The sequence below is a fragment of the Apteryx mantelli genome, chromosome 12 (assembly GCF_036417845.1).
Source record: "Apteryx mantelli isolate bAptMan1 chromosome 12, bAptMan1.hap1, whole genome shotgun sequence".
Classification (NCBI taxonomy): domain Eukaryota; kingdom Metazoa; phylum Chordata; class Aves; order Apterygiformes; family Apterygidae; genus Apteryx; species Apteryx mantelli.
In genome coordinates, this window is record NC_089989.1 from 26601111 (window position 1) to 26622501 (window position 21391).

Consider the following 21391-nt stretch of genomic DNA (forward strand, 5'->3'; position numbering starts at 1 on the left):
AAAAACCAAAACAGAACCAAAACAACAGCTCTCCCAATAACTCTCTGAGAAAGCTACTTTCAGATGAAAATAGTTTTGTATCCAAAATACACAGTGATAAGGAGCCTGGAAGAGGTCACTGCAGTCAGCTGAACTGGTCTTGTTACTCAGCCTCCTGACATGCTCCGAAAGGGGTTTCGTTGGAAATCTGGAGGAGGTTTCACGGTGGAAGATCGGGCTAAATAAAGGTCTTCCACCTCCATAATTCCGGCAGCTGAATTTCAACACAGTATCTAGTCACAATGTGACATGTCTTCTCATAATATAAAGCTAACCTCAAACCTCGCTAATTTTGGTGACGCTGAATTGCAGCCAAAATGATTAATGGAGCAATCTCTGCTAAGGTGGGTTGTTCCTGAGGTAGTCTGTTTTGTATTTCCCCTGTAGCTATCTATGAAGATTATCTGTAACAAGTCCTGTTTTGTGTCAGCTGACATAGATAAAATTTGTCTTTAAAATCTGACTTCCAGACTGCTTCTTCCTGTGAATTAGCACTTAGAGGGCTAAAAGCTGGCATCCGCCTGTCAGTCAGCGCCGTCGTGAGTCCCCGTGAAGCCGGGCTTGCCGGGAGCGCCAAGCTGGTCGTGTCTGGGCATCCTGACAGCACCGCGCCGCTGCTCCGGAGCGGTCCAGCTGCTCCCAAGGGACAGCTAGCAAAATCAGTGAGCTTCAGTATTTCCAGTGAGGTTTTAAAGAATAGTCAGAATTAAAGGGCTTAAGCCAGATGTTCATGCCGTGGGATTTTTTTTTTTACTTCAGTGTGCTGTTCTTAATTACCCCGTTGCCTCACTGTAGCCGTCGATGCGCATCCCACGGCTGCAGCTGCTGTGCAAACGCACAAGAAAACGCCGCCGGGTTCACAGGGCTCCCCGTGCCAACGAGAGGAAGCAGGCAGGCAAACGGGGGGACACGGGCGCAGGGGTCGCACGGAGCGTCAGCGCTCGCTGCTGGGCTCTACCGGTTGTCATCCTTTTCTGTAGAGGAAAAAAGGAGGTTTTTGAGGGTTGCTTTATTGGGGGGGGGCAGGGGGAGGCAGCGAGGTGGGCTTGATGTTCATGAGATGTTCCCCCCCAACCAGGAGGCACGGGGTAATCAGAAGTAGGCAGGCTGCCGTCTTTTGCGAGACGCGGAGACCCTCCGCAAAGGGATGGGTGAGGAGATACCAGGAGCGCGTCTTGGAGCTGCCGCGAAGAAGGGCTTAGCGAGGTACAACGTGGCTTGGGCGCAAAGTCGTTAGATGGGACCTGAGTCGAAGCTGGCGTCTCGTTCCCTGTCCCGCGCGACAGGCAGAGCGGAGCTGGAGGGGACGGGAGGGCCGCTGCCGCGCTGAGCCTTGGCCAGCAGATAAGCATCCGCAAGTAGGCGATACAGAGACAGGCCAAAGCCGAGATGGAAGGAGGCACTGGAGAGGCAATGTGTGATTTGTGCGCGTGGAGTTGGAAGCAAACCCCCAGGGTCTCATCGCCTGGTTGTTAAAGAGCACGGGCCATTTTTTTTTTAACAAAAAGGAGGAAATTAGCCCCCGATATTCTAGCATTATTCTCGTACAGGCCTTCACTTCCTGCCCCTTTAAATTGCCCCCTTAGGGCAGCCGGGCAGCCCGTGCTTCCGACCGCCTCTGCCGAGCTGCCCGGTGCGTCGCCGCGTCCGGCGGTGCAGCTGTCGTGCCGCGCTCGGGAAGCGCGTTCCCACACTGAGCGACGGGGCGTTCCGGCGGACGGATCGTAAACGCGCGGGCTCCTCTGGACGGCAGCCCGAATTTGCCAGGCGTTCAGCCTGTTTCAGAAGTTCCTCGGTATCCGGTGTCTCTTTGCAGAAGGCTTCTAACTCTGCACGGCTTGTGCTCGGGTGCCTCTCCGTCGGTTCCCTCCCGGACTCACGCCAGCAAGGGCGAGCTGCCCCGAGCATCCGGGCTTTGCGGCGGCAGCCCGAGCAATGCAGGGCTGGAGAAAGGGTTAAAGGGAGCCCGAGGGCAGGAGCTGGCAGCAGAGCTGCAGGCAGCTGGGCTTGTCCCTGGGAAGGGCCCGGCGAGGGCCGGGAAGCGGTGCGGGGACGCGGGGAGAGGAAAGCTGGGTTTGGCCCGGGGACAGGGCTCCGGGGTTATTATTTCTGCAGGGTGAGCAGAAGAGATTAGGAAAATGGGTCAGGCAGGTGACGTCCAATCTCCTTGTGCAAGTGTGCTCAAAGGGGGTTGCTTTTAAGGAGGACTTCCTCTGGGAAGGGAAAGAAGAAAGGGAGCGATGGAAGAGAGCCAAACCCTCCGCTGAGAGAGAAGGTGGGGCCAGACGGGGTTGATCCGGGGCTGCGTTTGGGTGTGCTGAGAATCGCACGGACCCGGGGAAGCACTGCAGGCGGGCGCGGAGCGTGCAAGCCGAAGATAACCTGTGGGCAGAGGGTGCGGGACAGAGCCAGGCCCGGGGCTGCTGACGAGGGGATGAATCATGCTCCACACCTATAGAAAGCACCGTGCTGTCTGTATTCTTAACGATCCTGGCTGAACTATTTTTTTTGGTGCAAATAGGAAATGACTTCTGCAACTGAGTCTTTGTGGGCACACGGCTATAAAAGGCACTGCCATTTTACATACCGCACTCGAGCCTGAGAGGGAGGAAGGAGGCTTTCCTATTACAGTAACGTAGTTAATAAACAAATATATGCGGCTCCACTGGGCTTGAATATCTTATGGAAGCAGAATAGTCATGCAGCAGATCTTAGTGTCGATTTAAATGGAAGGATCTTGACTAAAGAGAGGGCTGAGTGCTTTGCCCCTTCTAAACAACTCAAATGTATACGGTTTTTCTCTTTATTTAACTTCTGAAGGCACAGAACACAAGTGTTTCCGTATAACATATCCGACTCCAGCTTGTCGTCTCTATGGTTTATAAGGAATAAACCTATTGCAACTGTCTACCCATGCATACATAGCACCTAGGCCTGAACCGAACTAAGTTTTCTTACAGGTTTTTGTGTGTGTCTGTTTATACAGCTTGCACTTGCTGGGGGAAGACCTGCAAAGCCTTAAATCTTAGGCTCTCGCTGCAGTAAAAAGCACTGAGAAAAAGAGAAATGCTATAGTGTAATCAAAGTTATAGCCTGTATTATGCAGGAGGGCAGGCTAGATGAACATAATGGTCTCGCCTGGCTTTAACATCCATGGAATATAACTAATGGGTTGCCCTGCTGCTTCCGCGAGTGAAATCTGAGGGGGCCCATTTCCATGACAATATATCATAAGGTTGTGATTCAGCAGCTTTCTAGCGATGTGAGAAACGGAAAGAAGGAAAGAAGGAAGTTTTCCCTCTGTGTCTGTTTGTATGTTAAGAAATAAGGCAACTTTGGTTCTCCGTTTAGGCAAAAGGGAAATTTGGCACAAAAAAAGCCCCTCCCTACCTCCACATATCTCCATGCCACATGTCTCTGCTTTGCAATTGAACTCTTTTGACATAAAGTATTTTCCTCCAAAAAATATTAGTCACAACCTCGGCTTCAACAAACCAACCCTTAATCTTCCTCAAAACGATTTGAAATGGGAGAAGTTGGCAAAATGTAACAGTGATGGGTAGAGGTGGTGGTGACTTTAGCGTTCGTGACGGGTTCTGCGCTGAAGTTCGGGCACGCGGACCGCCGCCTGCCTGGAACGAGACGGGCTGCGGTAAGAGAGCCCGGCAGGGCGTACCGCTAGACGAGAGGGTTTGTAGGCTGGTTCCTCGAATAAGACAAGCCTTAAGTACGGAAAGCCAGAACGACTGGTAACGGCATCCTGGGGATGCTTCTGTGAGATTTGTCAGCGCAGCTGAAGAAGCCGGGGCGATGGCTATGGCATGAAGTTGACCACTCCGTGTTGACGGGTCTCGGATGTGAACTAGCTGCCTAAAATCTGTTTTCTAGCAGTAAGTGCTTTATCAAGCAGTTCAGCACCGAGGGGAAGAAAAAAAGAAAGTGGCCTGTTGGATCAGATACCGGTTCCAGTGAGTTCCTGAGAAAAAAAGGAGGAAATGATGTTTAGGTTAGACTTAGCTGTAAAATATTCCAGGCCTGTAGCAAATGCACGCACAAGCAAGCCTGCAGTCGCTGGGGGACCCAGAATGAAATGAGCCCTGTCATCCACGGTGCTTCCTCAAGTAATTATTACATGCCTTGCACCCTAATGAGAACCCGCTCCGTTTTCTTATCCCTCCGTGCTGCTGCTCCTTCCTGATGGCTGCTTCTGCGGAGCTCTTCTTTGTGAAACTCGTCTGGCAAAGGGGTTGTATTTTATTGGAGAAAAAAAAAGAAAAAAGAAATCTTTGGAAATTAGCAGTCTAGCTGCGCGTTATTATGCTCGTAATCCTCTAATTTGGTAATAAGTCTCTAATCGGCGCCGTGCGGAATGACAAGCAGGGCCGTCCTGGAAACGTGCCCCCCCGGGTTTTCCCGGCGCGGCGGTTAGCGCGCGCCCCGCCGCACCGCTCGCTCAGGCGGACGTTCCGCGGCGAGGGGCAGCGGGAAGGCGTCGCTTCCGAGCGGCAGCATCGAGGACGTTAACGAGACTCTGTACTGACCGTAAACACGCGGTCAGCAAATCCCAGCAGCGATATTAGACTGAGGAAACGTGACCAGGTACAGATCGCGCAGGGTAAAACCATTCCAGAAACAGAGTCAAATGCGGGTCGCTGGTAAGAAACCCCTGAAACGGGAGCTGCTGTCGTGAGCGGTTCGCGGGGGCTGATACGCGAGAGCGCCTTTCCGCAGAGCGGGGCAACGCAGGCCGTGGGTTCTAATGCCGCATCCAGCTCAGATTTGCTCGGCGTAACGGAGGAGCAGGAAGACGCGTGACAGCAGGCTGCCGTAACTCCTCGGCGGTGCCCGGAGCGGGCTGTCTGGCGGCAGGCAGATAGGGGTGAGCGGCGTCTCCTTGGCTGGCAGACGGCCGAGGGGTTCCAGCTCGGTCGTGAGAAATTAAGAATAAGGGACGCTCAGAAAGCGGTGTGTAAAGAAAGTCCGGCCATGCAGAGGGATGGCTGTTCCTAGACTCCGTGCACAGCCCTGCGGCTGCATCCTGGGGGCCGCTGGAAAGCCGGGAACGGGCACGGGAGCTAACGAAGCGAGCTAGGAGCAGGGCCCCTGGAGGAAGGGCAGTGCTGCGGGGAAGGGTGCTGGTGCTAAGCCCGGAGCGTTAGCTGGAAGAGCCTTGCCAGCCCTAGGAAGAGGTAGTTTCCCGCAGAAAAGGGACTCCTGGCTGCGGTCCAGCGCAGAGCGATCGGTTCCGGCAGATCACAGCCGGACGCGGGCTGTGTAAACTGCCCGCCGCGTGTTAGCAAACATCGGGAAGGAGCTGCGGCCGCCCACATCCTCGTGGGACTGGAAGGCCCCAGTCTGGCTGGGGATTAGCGCTACGATCTTTGTTCCGCGTCGTCCTAGCGTAACTCGGGACGCTGCAAAAGATGATTGCTTCTCGGGGCCTAGACTGAACCGAGGGTGCATGTGCTCCGCCAGCACGTGCGCAGAGAGAGGGGGAGAGAAGGGAGCTCGGTCAGTGGGTATGTCTGCAGATAGAAGCAATTTATCTTGACAACTCCCCCCCCCCCCCAAAAAAAAAATAGAAAAAAAAAAATCAGAAGCAAACAACACATGCTGCCCCTTCAGTAGGGATACTTTCCGCTCAGGAGTGGTTTTTTAGGCTGTGCCTTGTGCGGATGAGCTAGCAGGATGCAGGGGGAAGGCGCGGTCTGTGAGAAAGGCCTTTGCAGCGTGTAATTACAGCCCACTACGCTCGCTTCTGCTGAGCCCTGTCCTGCAACGTGACTTCTCCCGCTTGGAATACTGCGGAGAAGTAAATAAGTGTAAACACACAGCTTGCTGAGTGCAACATGTGGTACTGAGCTGCACCTTTAAGGAAAAAAAAGGGGCTTCCAAATTATGAGATCTGAAAGATCATAGCAGCTAATTGCCTGGATTCTGCATAACCTGGCTTCCTGAGGCAGGCGAGCAGCCCGTCTGCCAAGTTTGGTAGGCCAGTCAGACGGCTGTTAATTTCCACCCTTCTGCAGCCTATTAAAAGGATTATATCTTTTAAATCATGCCACTGTTACATAATTGTAAGCTGGTGGTAACAGATGCACTACTATCAGCGGAATTAAGCACCGCGTAAGCCGGTATTAAGCGTCGTGCAAAGGAGGCTTGAACACATCGAATGGCTCCCGAGAACGCCGCAGGCTTCGCCCGCCCGCCGCGTAGGCACCAAAGGCAGCGGTGTCGACGGCGGGAAGCGCCGGAGCGACCGGCGCAGCCTGACCCCTCGTCCCGCTCCTCCCGCGCGACGGGCAGCCTGCGGCTCTGCCGAGCTCTGCCAGCCCTGCGCGGCGCTTTCCGGGGCGCCGTCCGTCCCCCTGCAGCGCGGGCAGCTTGGTAGAAAAGCCTCGGCGGCTTGCGCGGGCCGGAAATCTCCCTGCGGGAAGGGGGTTCTCCGAGCCGCCCCGGCGAGGTTTCCCGCGGGCTACCTGGAGCCGGCTCACGGCAAAGCCCTGGGCTTTCTGTGCATCGCGCTAGGGATGCTTCCCTTTACGTTTATATTCCCTTATATTTGCTCCCCTGTACTGCGGCGGTGAAGGAGAAAGCCGAAATGTGAGACCTGGCTTGCAAACGGGGATTTGTGGTGTTTTTACTAAGCGTTCCAGCCGGATCCTGGGCGGGGGGGCTCTAAACCCTGAAGAGCTAGAAAATAGAAATGCAGAGCAGGGTAAGAAGAAAATGAGACGAAGTCATCACTTCCCAAAACCTTCACAGTGAAGGAAACACCTCCCACTGTCTGGAGGATCCATGGGAATATTATAATATTTGTTCCAAAAACATGACTGGGTGGATACAGGATTACTGACGCAGGCACAAGCAGCTAATTGAATTCATGCGTAGAAGCCCTGGACACCATATGGCCTCGATAAAACGTGGGTCCGTAGCTGTTTCTTAGCAGATGGTTATCCGCTTTCATAATCCGAAATCAAAAGATCGTTTTTATATCTGGAGATCAAAGGCACCTAATACCTCCGTGGTCGAAGCCTGCGGAGCAGAACTCCTGCGCTCTGCTCCGGCAGTACGTGGGAGCCGTGGGGGGGGGGGGTGGGGGGGGGTTTCCCCGTGGAACGCGCGCGGCCGCCCTGCGACGGCGCCGGAGCAGCAGCTGCAGGCGCTCGGGGCTCCGGGGGCAGGCGCTTCCCTTCCGCCGCGTGGACACGCCGTTTATAAAATCGGAAGGGGGACAGCTGTGATCGTCTCGCGCGGCCATTTGCATTTCCCCGGATTAATGGGCTGCATCCCGCGTGAACGGTTTGTGATGGAATTATTCCTTCTTCCCCCGGGGGGGGGGGGGGGGAAGAAAACAACAAACGTTCACAGCACTGTCCGACCCGTCGGATATTTATTCTGCGCTCGGCGAGCCCGATGCTGTGTTTGCCTTGGACTCCCTGCGGGAGACAAAAGCCGTAGGGATGCAAGGCAAGTCTCCCGCTCCCCTCCAGACGTGCTTAGGAGGGGGATGAGCGATCTCCTCGGAGGCGCTGAGTCGGTGCCGCTCTGCAGGCAGGAAATCTAGAGAGGAGAAGGGTGGGAGACGCCTGCAAGTGGAAAGTACTTCTACGCCCACCAAAAAACCTCTAAGACAGACATGATCTTTGCCACCTAAGAATGAAAGACGTGCGGTTACTCAAAGCACCGTGTCTACCGGTTGCAACAGCTTGAGTCCCGTAGCCTGTTCGTAAATCCCGTTTTTACGGTGGCGACGTGCTTGCCGACGCTCGGTTCTCACCGGCGCGAAGGCGTAACCTGGCTGCACCTTCTCTCCTGTGAACCCACACCGCTGGCGTCCGCTTTGCACTTCAAACGCCGGCGCCTGTGGTTAACATTGGCCCCACAATCAGCAGGCATCTCGGAGGAGGCCGAGAAGAGGAGGATGAGCGCTTCCCCTCCGCTGTATCGGCTTCGCCTGCAAACGTCGCCACCTTTTTTCTAGAATACGGATAATAGTCCTGCCTGGTAGACAGCAGGGTCCCACCTTGGTTTCCATTCACCTGGAGATGAAAGCGTTCTGGCCGCCAGCGTAGGCGGGGCAAAACTATTTAAAAACCTCATTAGAGAAAGTATTTGGGGAAGACAGCAACACCCTCGGCTGTGGTTTGCTCCAGTGCTGCTCAGCCCGATCGCTTCTGATACCCAGGGACGGGCATTAGGAGGGACGTTCTTCTCCACTACTGCTTCTTCTCTTAGTGATGCCTTAGGTGTACTTTGCCTTTTTCTCTGTTTCAGTGGGTTGCGTTCTCTGCGTAAATGCGGATATCTATCCCTGTAGATGCTGTTTGGGTGAGGGAACCTGACGGCGGGATTTTTTTCCACGGCTGCTGCGCCGTTCGGAGAATGATAGCGTTTCACACTGGAGGAATGCGGTCAGCAAAACTGGGTGTCATCGTGATTAGGCACAATCCACCGTGAATATTTCCTCCTGTTCCACTTAACTCCTGTGCGTGCTTATTTCAGCTGAACTTACAGCGGGAGAAATGCGCAGTCTGCATCTGGCTCGTGACACACGCGGGATCGGACTGCGCGTTTCGGGAAGGTGGATCTGTGTTCAGAGCTTGGGCCTCTGGTTTAGAAAACGACACCAGGGTCTCGTCCCCCTGGAAGTACCGTTTCCTGAGGAGCAGGGCCCGCAGGTACTGAGAGCAGTCACCCGCATGTACCATCACCCAGGCTTGCAAAAACCGGGCTAGGTGAAGCAAGTCCATAGGGAGCACGAAGGCTCCTTCTCCTTCGTTGCCTGCAGCGGGAGTCGGCAACGTCACGCTGGGCTCCGTTCTGTTCCCCCGTCACATCTCGGATGCCACGTAGCCAGCGCGCTACGTCTTGGTCCGGTCGGCTTCCCGCGCTGATTTGCTTCGTCGTTCACCTTTGCTACAGGCCATTACAAATAGCCTTCGCTCTGCGACTGCTGTTAATGATCTTTACAGTTTGAGCCAAGCCCCCTGAACCGATCAACAGTCGCTTTGTATGCCGTTAGCACGGCAAACCTTGTCCGACAGGCCTGGGGTTCAGCGGTCAAGGTTTAAATCATCTCTGTCCTGACATGAACTGGAAGAGGAGCATACTACAGGTCCCTCCCTGTTCCTGTTTCATTGTTATTTTTCCTTATTTTTAGGGGGTAGATTTTCTGAACCCAGTTAGCAAGTTCAGAATACTTTCTAACGTTAATACCTGGCTCAGAGGTAACATATTTTGGCCCTGCAGCCCTTGTCACCTATCTGCACCAGAAAGAACAAAACCCTCCTAGACTATGAGCTCTTGCGGTGTCGATTCTTGCTGGGATACAGTGGGATACTGGGACACTGCCAGTGAGAAATGAGTAATGCCAAAGTGAAAAGGTGTGATCCTCCCCAAGTCATGGGTCTCAAAGCGCCTTGCTTCGCTTTGCATACTTGCAAAGCATCGTGCTTTCTGCTTTTCAGGTATGAAAGCTGAAGCATAGGGACGCGATGCCTCCTTGCGAATCGCTCTGACCCCCGTAACTTGGGGCAGAGGCTCGAGGTCCCGCTGACGCTCGTGCAAGCGGACGGCGGTGCGCGGGACGTTACGGGGAAGGGAGCAGCGCCGGCCGAGCGTGCGTCGTGTGCGCGTGCGCGTGTGTGCTCGCCTGGAGCTCTTTCTCACGAGATGGTGCAACCGGCTGGCGGAGAACTGGTTAAGCAGAGCTGGCTCCTTTGCCGCCCAGGTTTGGCTTTCTCAGCGCGAGGCAGGGCACAATGTCATAGCGAAGCAGTAATGTTTTATTAAACAAAGTATCAAAGTGGGCTAAAGCCTCTTATTATGAATTGTAACGTCCATAAATTTTGCCACTTCCAAATAGTTTCCACCTACGTATTCCTCCCACTGCTACATTCAGTGCCGGCAAACATCTCCGTGCGAAGAGGAAAACGGCTTTCGTGCGAAGAGTCTTGGGGCAAGTTTCGCTAGGCAGTTTCAGCCCCGCGCCCTCCGGCGCTCGCGTGCCAGCGGTGACCCGGGGGGCAGCAACGGGGAGCAGGGTCCTTCGCTCGCCCCGGGCACCACCGAGGCAACGGCTCTTACTGCAGCTCCCCGAGGTTCTACCCAGCCTGAAACAACGGGCCGCGGAGGACGCCCGCCGGGCGCGAGCGCTGACCCCTTCCCCGCGGCTCCTCCTGCCCCGCGCGGCCTCGGCTCCCGACCTCGGCTCCTGCTCCGAGACGTGGCTGTTCTTTAACCTCCGGTGCCAGTAACCCGACACGAGATTGCTGGAAACGGGAGAGAAGGAGAGTCGGCTATTTGATTACAGGCCGCAGGCACATGCCCGGCCTTCGTGGATATATTAAGTAAGAGACATTTTAAAGCAAAACCACCCTCAGTAACCTTATCGTGAGCTTGAACCCACAACCCATCTGTTTTAGCTCCCAGCGCTGCCCACAGAGGCTCCGATCAGACACCGGTGCCGGTGGTTTTCGGAAGGTTTCACCCCAAATTGCCGCCTCTGTGGCGGGAAGGGGAGAAGCGCTTGGGAAGGTGCGCGTCCGGGAGCTCAACCCCCTCCGCCAGCCTTCAGCACACCTTCAAAAGCAAACCGCAAACCTTTGCCTTTTAACGTATCTGTAAATAACTACAAATCCCTGCTGGACGCAAGCTGCTGCTATCCTATGACACTCAGCCGTTCTGAAGCAAGCGTTCGAAAGGCCGGTTTCCCCCTTAATGGCTTCAGAAAATTAAGCCTTTTTTAAACATTTTGCTATTGCCTCAGTCGTACATTGTAAAAGAAACTTCCACATAGAAATAATTCAGCAAACAAAATCGAGATGGCAAACTGATGATTGCATCAGCCTTAGCTTATGAAAACCGATCCTCAGGAAAATGTAATTCAACTCTCCAGCAATCTAACTTGATGCCCAAGAATGCAATAACTTCATTTGGATCCTCTTTTTCGGGGGACTCCTAAATCCTTGGCAACTTCCCTTAAGGTCATGAGTAAATCCTGATATGGAGAATTGTTTGGCAAGCACGAGAACAGTAAAAGGGCTAAATAATTGGGGATTACCTCTGACCCTGATTTGTAGCTCACCACCCACTGCAGGAATGTACCGAATATCTGAAAGAGCATGCAAGAGTCAAACAACTCATGGGCATGAAATCGTCCACGTACACTTCGAGTTTAAACTTAAAACGCAGAGCGGGTTGGCCCCAAACCTCATTTTTCATTAGCAATCAGCTGCAGCAAGCTCTAATTATTTCTATTGCCTTAGACAGAGGGTCAGTGATGGGACAGATTAAAAAACGTACGTGATTTCTTTCCCTCTGTTTGGCAGATCACAGCTTAGATCCTTAGAGCAAAAACAGAATTAACCATCTGATTCATTCCCCATTATTTGTGCCGGTTCTGTTTACTTTTACCTCAACTGCAGGAAAGGACAAAGACTTCAGTTTCATTTTTGCGATGATGATTACCAAATTTATTAGGTGCCCATATGAAAGACAGTGTGTGCTTTGAGAAGCCTAGGGGGCAGAGTGCCCACCCTACCGCTATTTCTGCTCGGTGCTTAATTTTCAGCACGCAAGTAATCTCCTGTTAGCTGGAATCGTCTCGCTCGCGGGCAGGGTCTGCGGCATCGCGGCAGACCCTCAAAACGCGTGAGCCGATCGCGCTGATAAATGTTGGGTTTGCAGACTCAGGCTGCGAAGCGTGGGGAAGAGCGTACTGAGCGGGACAGCCCCATGGCCGGGGACAGCCCGGGCGTCTTTTCCCGAAGCTCGGTGGCATTAATACAGTGGTGTGTTGCTTACGCTGGAGATGTTGCAGTTGGACTCTTGTAAAGAATTGTTTTGTTGTTGTTTACAAAACTTATATTTAAGGCTAGCAGATTTCTGCAGGGCTCTGATTTCCCGTAGGATTCCTCCTGCTAATAACAGGCATCCTCAAATGGTGGCGTGCCTTAAAACGGGCGTCCCCATCTCCTGTATAAAACCCCTTCACGCTCTAACGTGATGCATCCTGACCGCGGATTCCTCCCTAGGTGCAGCGTGCAGACCCCTCCGAGGAGAGCGCAGCGGCTCGGCGCTGGGCCGCTGCTCCCTTATCCAGGTACGGCGCCTTTTATCGGCGGAGCTCACCTCTGTTGGTCCCCCCGCAGCGGGGAACATCACCACCACCCTCCAGGCCAGGGTGCTCTGGCAGGCGCGCACCACGGCGGGCACGCTGCGCCGCTGCAGCCGCTGGCATCCGGCCTCCCTCCCCGAGCACCGGCTCCCATGGGACATGGCAGCGGCCTGCCTATCCTGCCAGTGCGTTGTTTGGGGTGCTGGCGGCCGCGCGGAGCAGGGTGGAAGGGCAAGGCGGGTGTGCAGGCTGCGGTGTGCAAGTCGGGTGTGCAGGCTGCGGTGTGCAAGGACAGCGTGGAGGCATTGCATGCAGGGATAGTGTGCAGGGACGGCGTGCAGGGACAGCGTGGAGGCATTGCATGCAGGGCCAGTGTGCACGGACAGCGGGGAGACATTGCATGCAGAGATAGCGTGCAGGGACACCATGCAGGGACAGCGTGGAGGCATTGCATGCAGGGATAGTGTGCAGGGACACCATGCAGGGACAGCGGGGAGGCATTGCATGCAGGGCCAGTGGGCAGGGCAGCGTGGAGGCATTGCATGCAGAGATAGCGTGCAGGGACAGCGTGCAGGGACACTGTGCATGGACAGCGTGGAGGCATTGCGTGCAGGGACACCGCGCAGGGACAGCGCGCAGGGCACCGCGCCTCGGGCCGCCCGTGCGCTTCCCGGCGCGCAGCGCGGCGCAGCCTCCCCCCGCTCCCCGCCCCCCCCGGGCGGCCCCGGCTCCTCCCCCGCCCCCCGCCCCCCCCCCCCCCGCGCCGCTGCCCCGCGGGAGCCGCCGCCGCCGCCGCCGCCGCCGCCGTCACGTTGCGGGGGGGGGGCGCGGCCGCGTGAGGGTCACGTGACGCGCGCGGGGGGGCGGCGCGGCGGCGGCGGCGGCGGCCACAGTGCCCGGGCCGCGCGGCGCCGCCCCGCCGCCGCCGCCGCATTTAACCCAGCCCGCGGCGCCGGGCGCTCAGCGCGCAGCGCGGCCATGGAGCGGCTGCCCGGCGCCCCGCCGCCGCCGCCGCCGCCGCCGCTGTGCCTGGGCAAGCTGCCCGCCCTGGAGGGCGCCGAGCCGCCGGGGTAAGCGCCGGGGGGAGCGCCGGGGGGGCGCGGGTGCGCTGCCCTGCCTGCCCTGCCCGCCCTGCCCGCCGCTATAACCTCCCCGCTTTCGCTTCACTTGTGCAGGCTGGACTTCGCCCACATGTACCAGGTGTACAAGCCGCGCAGGGGGCTGAAGCGGAGCGACGACAGCAAGGTGAGCCGGCACCGCGCCGGGGCGCGGGGGGCCGCGGAGGAGGAGGAGGAGGAGGGGTGGGGGGGGCTCTCCCTTTGCTCCCCTTGCGCCCTCCTGTAGCCCCGCTGCGGGTTAAAGTTCCTGCGCCGAGACCGCCCGAAACCTGCTCTCCCCATCCTTGAGACCGGGGCTGGGAGGTGGGAGAGCTCGCATTGCTGCGCACTCGTGTGCGTGCACTGGTGTGCGTGCATTGCTTTGCACTACTGTGCTCGCACTAGTGTGCTCGCATTGCTTTGCATTCGTGTGCGTGCACTAGTGTGCGTGCATTGCTTTGCACTAGCGTGCTTGCATTACTTTGCGTTAGCGTGCGTGCGTTAGTGTGCTCGCATTACTTTGCATTAGCGTGCTTGTGTTACTTTAATGATTCTCCTGGAAAAAAGATAAAATGATAATAACGACGATCCTCCTAAGCCCTGCCGCGCAGCGCGCTTTGCAAAGCCGGCAGGTTCGGGGCGCTTTGGGTCAGCGCCTCCCCTCGCAGGTCCCAGCGTGGTGCTGGGGGCGACCCCGGGGCGGGGGCTGCGGCGCGCTGAAGCCCCCTCTGCACTCTGCTCCGCAGGAGACTTACAAGCTGCCGCACAGGCTGATAGAGAAGAAGAGACGCGACCGGATCAACGAGTGCATCGCCCAGCTGAAGGACCTGCTGCCAGAACACCTCAAACTTACGGTAAGTGACGACCCGGCGCGGGGCCGGCTGCGTGCGTGCGTGCAGGTGCTGTGCCGTGCCGTGGAGCGGGGCCCCCGCCGCGGACACGTGTGGGCGCCGCTGCCTCCGCCACCCTCCCACCCGCCCGCAGGGTTTTTCCCCCCGGTGCGGCTCGTCCCGCCCGGGGGGTGCGTGCCGCCGCGTTGAAGGAAAAGCTCTCGTGAAAGCGGTCCTTCTGGGCTGCCTTCTTTCTCTTTTTTTTTTTTTTCTTTTTTTCCCTGTCGTTTAAGTGAGGGTTGGGGTTTTTCCCCTGCGATCCGCTGAAACGTTTCACGCGCCTCCTCGTGACTCTGCGCCCGAGGCAGACCCGAACTTTCCCGGGAGCCGGGCGCTCTCCCGGCCCTGGGAATGGCGGTCCTGCGCCCCGCGGAGGAGACCCCGCGGCCGGGTGCCCGTGCTGAGCTCCAGCGCCAGCAGGGGCAGCGGGACAGATAAATAAAATACTTTCCTTTGAGCTATGCGGCCGGTCCCGAAATACCCGTAAGATACGACGCTCGCTTTTTCCGCAGGCCGCTTTTGAATGCGTTTATTCCCAGATTATAGAAAATAGCTTTGCCGTGCTGTTCAAGGGAAGGGGGGGGGTCTCCGGAGCGAGGGCACTGCCGTGCCAGCCTTGTCTCCGGACTGCGCCGGTCCCTCCGGCAGCACGAGAAGCCCCCGCAGGCTGCTTCCCGCGCGGCCGCCGCCGCCACCACCGCCACCGACCTGTCCCTTTGCTTTCAGACGCTGGGGCACTTGGAGAAGGCGGTGGTTCTCGAGCTCACCCTGAAGCACGTGAAGGCGCTGACCAATCTCATCGAGCAGCAGCAGCAGAAGATCATCGCGCTGCAGAACGGCTTGCAAGCTGGTGAGCGTCCCAAGGGCGCCGCGCACGAGCGAGCGAGCCTGCCTGCCTGCCTGCGCGCGCTCGGGGCGCTCGCGCTCAGCGCCGCCGAGATGCTGCTGTGGCGCTTGGCTCCAGGGCAGGGAGGAGGAGGAGGAGGAGGAAGGCGCCGTTCTTTCTCTTAATCACCTTCGTTCTCTCTCACTTTGCTTATGAGTCCTCAGGAAAAAAGACGCTTTTCATTTCTCGGTTTGGTCAGTTCAGACTGCGCTGGGAATTTGTTTTAAAATTAATTTGAACGTTGCTGGTTTTATTTAAAGCTCGGTTTTGCTTTCTTTCCAAAGGCATCAGACTCTCTCTATTCACGTTCATGAGCTTTGGAACAAATCCTTTTTTTTTTTTTCCCCCCCTCAAAATATGAAAACATCTGCTTTTTTTTATACACACCTTTTCCAGGCTTCTTTCTAGGCTGGTTAGCCGGTGTTCTGCAGGCGAAGGGGGACCAGGTCTGCCAGCTTATCTTGCTTTACATGCACTTCCTTCTCCTGTTTCCGCATGTGACACTCACGTGAATCTGCTAAAGTAAAACCTAGCTTTTCTAAAGAGATTTCCTCTGCTTTAATAGCCACAGGGTGTGCAGTAGAGCTTAAAGCCAAAGTCCTAAAGCTGAAGCAAAATTGCCTCTAGGTTTCTGGAGCTGATGGAGAGTAAAATTGCTCCAAGGGCTCTTTCTGGTGGTAAAGGAGCAGGTTGCGATCTAGCTTTCGAACTGATTTTTTTCCCTGAGAAGGTACCAGGTGGACTCACTTCTGTTTCTCCATACTTGCACACATGTTAAAGTTGCCGTGTGCAGGAGACTTAGGAATAAAAAATAAATTTGAAATTCCCATGTAAAAGCTGACGGGTGGATGTGAAAATGAAAACGCATGCCTGTACGTGCGTAAATCAGGGGAGGGCACATGAAATTCAGGTTGACCATCAGGTTCACCTGCTTGGCTGTCTTGCAACAGAAGTTTAACGCGGAGGCAAAGTTTCCCCTCCGCAGGGTGCCTCGGAGACGGTAGTGGAACTATTTAGCGCGCTGTTAATTTTTAATTTCTTTCTGTTAATGTTTTCCCCAGGTGACCTGCCGTCGCGAAACCTCGACTCCAGCCAGGAAATGTTTCGATCCGGTTTCCAGATGTGCGCCAAGGAAATGCTGCAATACCTGGCGAAGCACGAGAGCGGCAAGGAGCTGAAGTGCTCGCAGCTGGCGGGCCACCTGCACCGCCTGGCCTCCGAGGCGCTGCCGGGCGCCGCTGCCGGCCGCCGGCCCCCCGACGGCGCCGCCAAGGCGGCCGACTCGAAGGAGAAGTCGGGCTCCGCGGCCGAGGGGCACGGGAAAAACTGCGTGCCGGTGATACAGAGGACGTTCGCCCACGCCGGCGGCGAGCAGAGCGGCAGCGATACGGACACGGACAGCGGGTACGGGGGGGAGCTGGAGAAAAGCGACTCCAAATCTGAGCAGCAGTATTTTAAAAAGGACGCGGAGCTCAAATATACTGTGCAGGAGAGAATAAGCTCTATTAAGCAAGAGACTGAGGACCCGCCGGCCAAAAGGACCCGGCTGGAGACGCCCGAAGACGAAGGCCCTTTCGGCAGCGACGCCATCGGCTCCGCGAGCGGCTTCCTGGGCCCGCACGCGCACCAGCCGCCCCTGTGCCTGCCTTTCTACCTGATCCCGCCGTCCGCCACCGCCTACCTGCCCATGCTGGAGAAGTGCTGGTACCCGGCGTCCGTCCCCGTCTTGTACCCCAGCCTGCCGGCCTCCGCCGCGGCGCTCACGGGCTTTATGAACCCCGACAAAATCTCCCCGCCGCTGCTGATGCCCCAGAGACTCCCTTCCCCGCTGCCGGCCCATTCCCCCATCGACTCCTCGGCGCTGCTTCAAGCCTTGAAGCAGATCCCTCCTTTGAACTTGGAAACCAAAGACTAAGCACAGTGTGACTTCTTTCTTTCTTTTTTTTTTTTGTTTTAAGTTTGAGACTGTTTCACTTTTATATATTGGCTGGACTGAGGTGTGGGGACGAGGTGCACTGCGCATAGGAAGCTAAATCCCCTTTTCTCTGACTTGTCAGGTAGCTTGGAGAAGGGTGAAGGACGCACCCAGCTTAGCTCTTCACAAGCGTTTCCAAAAGGAAAAGCAAAAAAAAAGGGTTTTGTGCTTTACTCCTTCCCTCCTTCCCTCTCCGCATCTACACAACGACGGCTGACTTGGTCAGCTCGGATTATGTTTAAAAGCTGTGAAAAATATTCCATTAGGCAGATTTAGTTTTTTAGGGTCTGTGAATTTGAAAACACGGTACTTCTTCTAAGGGCTTTTGAAGCACCGGCCCTGCACCAGGCGTCGGGGCCGGATGGATTCGGCGCCCGCCCCGCTGCCAGCGTTCGAGTCGCACACGCGCACAGGCGCAAAGCAGCCCAGGTTTTGGTGTTGCTTCACTAAAAACGTCAAACGAGCAGAGTAGCAGGCACTGGTTGGTAATGCACAGTCAGTGGTTCAGGTAGATTTAAGACGGGTTTCTCTCCACACCTTTGCTGATATATATATATATATATTATTTTATTTTATTTTTTAATAAATAAAACGTAGATGCTGCTTGGAAGCTTTACATGGCGTACATCTAATAAATAAATTAACATGCGCCCCTTCCTGTAACTTGAGCTGCTAGTTTGGGCCGGGCAGGGGAGAAGATCTCCCCCGGATCACTTTGCTTGTCGCACCTGACTCCAGGCCTCTCCTGCAGCGCTGCCGTACAGTTCCTCCGGGCCGAGCGCGTTCGGGATCAGAGGATTCAAGAGTCGCTTTAGGGGGGGGAGTCGCCGGTAACCAGCTGTTTCCCGACTCGCGTCGGATCGAGAGCTTCGGGTAAGGGGGAGCAGTTCAGCTGAAGTCAACAGCGTTGCACCCGCTGGATGTGCCCCCGTCAGTGCCTTCGAAAAACGCAAGGCTGGGGTGTCGGCGGGAGCCTCGTCCCCGCGGCCCCGGCGCCCGCCGTCCTCGGTCTCCTGGGCAAACTCTGGCCCACATCACTGTTCCCAATAAACAGGGTGAGGATTTTGACGCTTGCCCCATTAAATCTTAGAGCAGCGGGCGTCTTTGCACCGTGGATAAACAGTACGTCCGATTTGGCTTAAAACAAAAAAAAACCAAAACACAAAAACAAAACACAAAAACCTCGCTGCCAAATGCAGTGCTATTTCTTTCCTTACCAGTTTGGAGAACTCGTGTCCAGGATAAATGTTGTATGGATTCTCATTTCATTCTCCCCTTGCACCAGCTGTTGAGATGCACTATGCTTGATTGCAGATTGTGTTCTAACGTTTATTTTGTTGTTGGTTTTTGTTTTTTTTGGTATACAGTTGTTGCCTTTATTTGTAAAATCCTGTTATAAATATATATATTATATAAATATATTAAAAGGTAAAACGTTTCAGATGTCTATTATTTGTATAACTACTTGAGCATAAAGAAGTGAGAAATATGAATGTATTCTTGTTTTGGGGGTTGTCCTTTTTTTGAAGAGAAGAATTTTTTTTTGTTTTTCTCTAGGGAGAGGTACAGTGTTTATATTTTGGAGCCTTCTTCAAGGTGGGATATTGTACATATTTTTATCTTGAGTAAATGTTAAGTAGTTGTTTAAAAATACTTAATAAAATAATTCTTTTCCTGTGGAAGATAAGGGTTTGCCTCCCGTGCTTTTAAATAATTGATCAGGGTCATTTCTTATGGTCTGATTCAGCAATCGATGGGCAGCAGCAGCAGCAGCGTGCCGCAGGCGAGCCGGGCTCTTCCCGCTCCTCTCGCAGGCTCTTTGCAATCGACGCCCAAGGGCAGCTCAGGATCCTGCTGTTGCTGCCAGCGGAAAGGCTTGTTCCTGCTAATTCTGCCGCGGAGGTTTAGTTTCCACATCCATTAGGGTAACGCGCAACGTTGGGTGAACCCAACGGGGTTTGTACTTAATTTTGGACTCTTTGGGCCCTGTTTGTGCCTAAGGAAAGCCGCTCCTGCCTGTTTTAACTCTGCGGTCGCTGTTGTAAGCAGATGAGACAGTGTGAAGCCCACGATGGGAAGGGAAGAGCGGCTTGGGTGGTTTGGACAACCCGTCGCTGCTCTTCGTCTCTTGGCACCTTCTGAACTCCAGCGCAAAAAACCCCCATGGCCCAGAGAGCCAGAGGTGGGAGAAACGCGTTGCCTGGAATGGCCTCCTCTCCGGGCCATGCGCGTTCGTTGTCCTCTCGGGACCATGAGCATTCGTTGTCCTCTCCAGACCATGCGCATTCGTTGGCCTCTCCAGCCAAATGCATTCGTTGTCCTCTCCGGGCCAAGTGCATTCATTGTCCTCTCCAGGCCATGTGCATTCATTGTCCTCTCCAGGCCAAGTGCATTCGTTGTCCTCTCCGGGCCAAGTGCATTCGTTGTCCTCTCCAGACCATGTGCATTCGTTGTCCTCTCCAGGCCAAGTGCATTTGTTGTCCTCTCCAGGCCATGTGCATTCATTGTCCTCTCCGGGCCATGTGCATTCGTTTTCTCCTCTCCGTGCAGCAGCAGCACGTGCGCTCTTGCATCCGCGGTGGGGAGCTGCTGGGGACCTGTGCCGCGAACTGAGGCCCCCCGCCGCGGTTTTCCTGCAGGATCGTGCTCGTGGGCGCGAAGGGTCGCCTCATCCTGGCCGGGCAGGGATCCCGGGAGCCCCAGGGCGACATCCCGGCCACCGGGAAGGGCAGGTCGGACATGCTGCTGAAGGGATCCCGGGGTCGACTGCTTTGCGCCCCCCCCGGCAGCCCAGTCCCAGCCCCCTGCGGGTCCCTTTCGCACCACAGCAGACGCGGATGTCAGGACCTTTCCTAACGAATTTACTCAGAGCTCCGAGATTTTCACCGTCCGGCTGGGGCTGCTTGGGAAAAGCAGGTGCCAAGGGGCAGCTCTTTGATTAAAGTTAACGTTAGATCAGACTAAGTCGTGCTGCGCTAAAATACAAGTCTGCTTGTATTTATTTATTCGGGGACTCCGTGCATCCTGACATTTATTTGGTGTTTGTTTTAATTAGGGCTGAATACTGAGCTCGCAGGAGGCAACTCGGTTATTCCCAGCCCGAGAACCGCGCTCGGCACAGCAGCGTTTCAGACCCCGCGGCTCCGGCTCCGTCTTCTCGACCGCCCCGTCTCGCGGTGGGAGGACGCGGAGACGCGCGCAGCCCCCCGCTCCGTGCCCGCCCTCCCTCACCCCCAGCGAGCGACGGCCGCCGTCCCTCAGTGTGCCTGTCTGTAAAATGGGCACGTGCGGTGCCTGCGCCACTTTCCCGCGCTCCCTGTGTTTCGCTGCAGCCCGTTCCCCTTAAAAACGAGCCCAAAACCAGGCTGGGGCGGAGGGGGGGCCGGCACGGCGCGGCGCAGACGGGGTGTGCTGAGTTCCCCGGACTTGTTTTCATGGTCTCACCCAGCTCTGACCTGCCTCCGCTGTTGACACAATGTCACGTTTCCGACTGCAGTCTTTCATGTGCAGCCGGAGGCTAAATACGGCTGCCGGTTCCTGGAAAAAGACGTGCCTGGCACCCTTTCAGCAGAAACCCGAGCCCCGCGCGGGCTTGGCACGACAGCTGAATAACATGGCAATAACTCTTTCAGCAGCGTTTCAACCCATAAATAGGGCTTCCCGAGCAACTCCCTGAAGTCAGGCGAGGAAGACACAATGATTTTTTTTTTAAAAAAAGGAAAGAAATAAAAGTCAGCACGGCCGAAATGCGACTCCGAGGGAGCAGCCCGGTCAGACCCAGACCGAAGGGGCCTGCAGGGATGCTGAGCACGGGCTGGGAAATAGCAAGGCAGGATTGTCCCCAAAGGAAATAAGGGCTCCTGAATTTTTTTTTAATGTCCCCATCCCGTTTTATACCAGCGCTGCAGAGGCAAAACAGGCGCCTTCCTGAAGGCGAGGACCCTTCCTAACCCCGGCGAGGACAGAGAGACGCTCATAATTTTAGCTTTTCACCACCTGTTTGGAAAGCCGCTGTAAGCGAGCGCTACGGGCCGGGCCGGTTTTTGCAGGCATGCGCCCCGGGAGCTGCTTGTTTGCATTATGCATGGGCCAGGGCCTAAAATAATCTGCAGTGACGCACATTTTTTGCCTTTTTTTTTTTCTTTTTTTAAGGATCCCGTTTTCCTTAGGGGCCCTGTTGCGGAGCGAGCCCCCGGGAGCGCCAGGGGGTCCGGGGGGCGCCCGGCTCGCGGGGCTGCGAGTGCCGCGTGTTTACAGGCGCCGGCGCTGCGAGATCCCTTGAACCGTGTCCTAGCGCAGATGAGGCTTTGAGATGAGACACACGATGTCGTGGCACGTTCCTGGCCGGCAGCACCGGCCCCGGCCGCAGAGCCGCTGTTTCGG

At 55.8% G+C, this 21391-nt stretch overlaps 1 protein-coding gene across 1 annotated transcript; it reads left to right on the plus strand.

Moving 5' to 3' along the window:
- The first annotated feature begins 13104 nt into the window (after positions 1-13104).
- On the plus strand, positions 13105-18446 carry BHLHE40 (basic helix-loop-helix family member e40). Its single transcript, XM_067303518.1, has 5 exons — positions 13105-13230; positions 13336-13405; positions 14004-14111; positions 14874-14997; positions 16095-18446. The coding sequence occupies exons 1-5, from the start codon at positions 13139-13141 to the stop codon at positions 16946-16948; spliced, it is 1248 nt and encodes a 415-aa protein (XP_067159619.1). The 5' UTR covers positions 13105-13138; the 3' UTR covers positions 16949-18446.
- The last annotated feature ends 2945 nt before the right edge of the window (positions 18447-21391 follow it).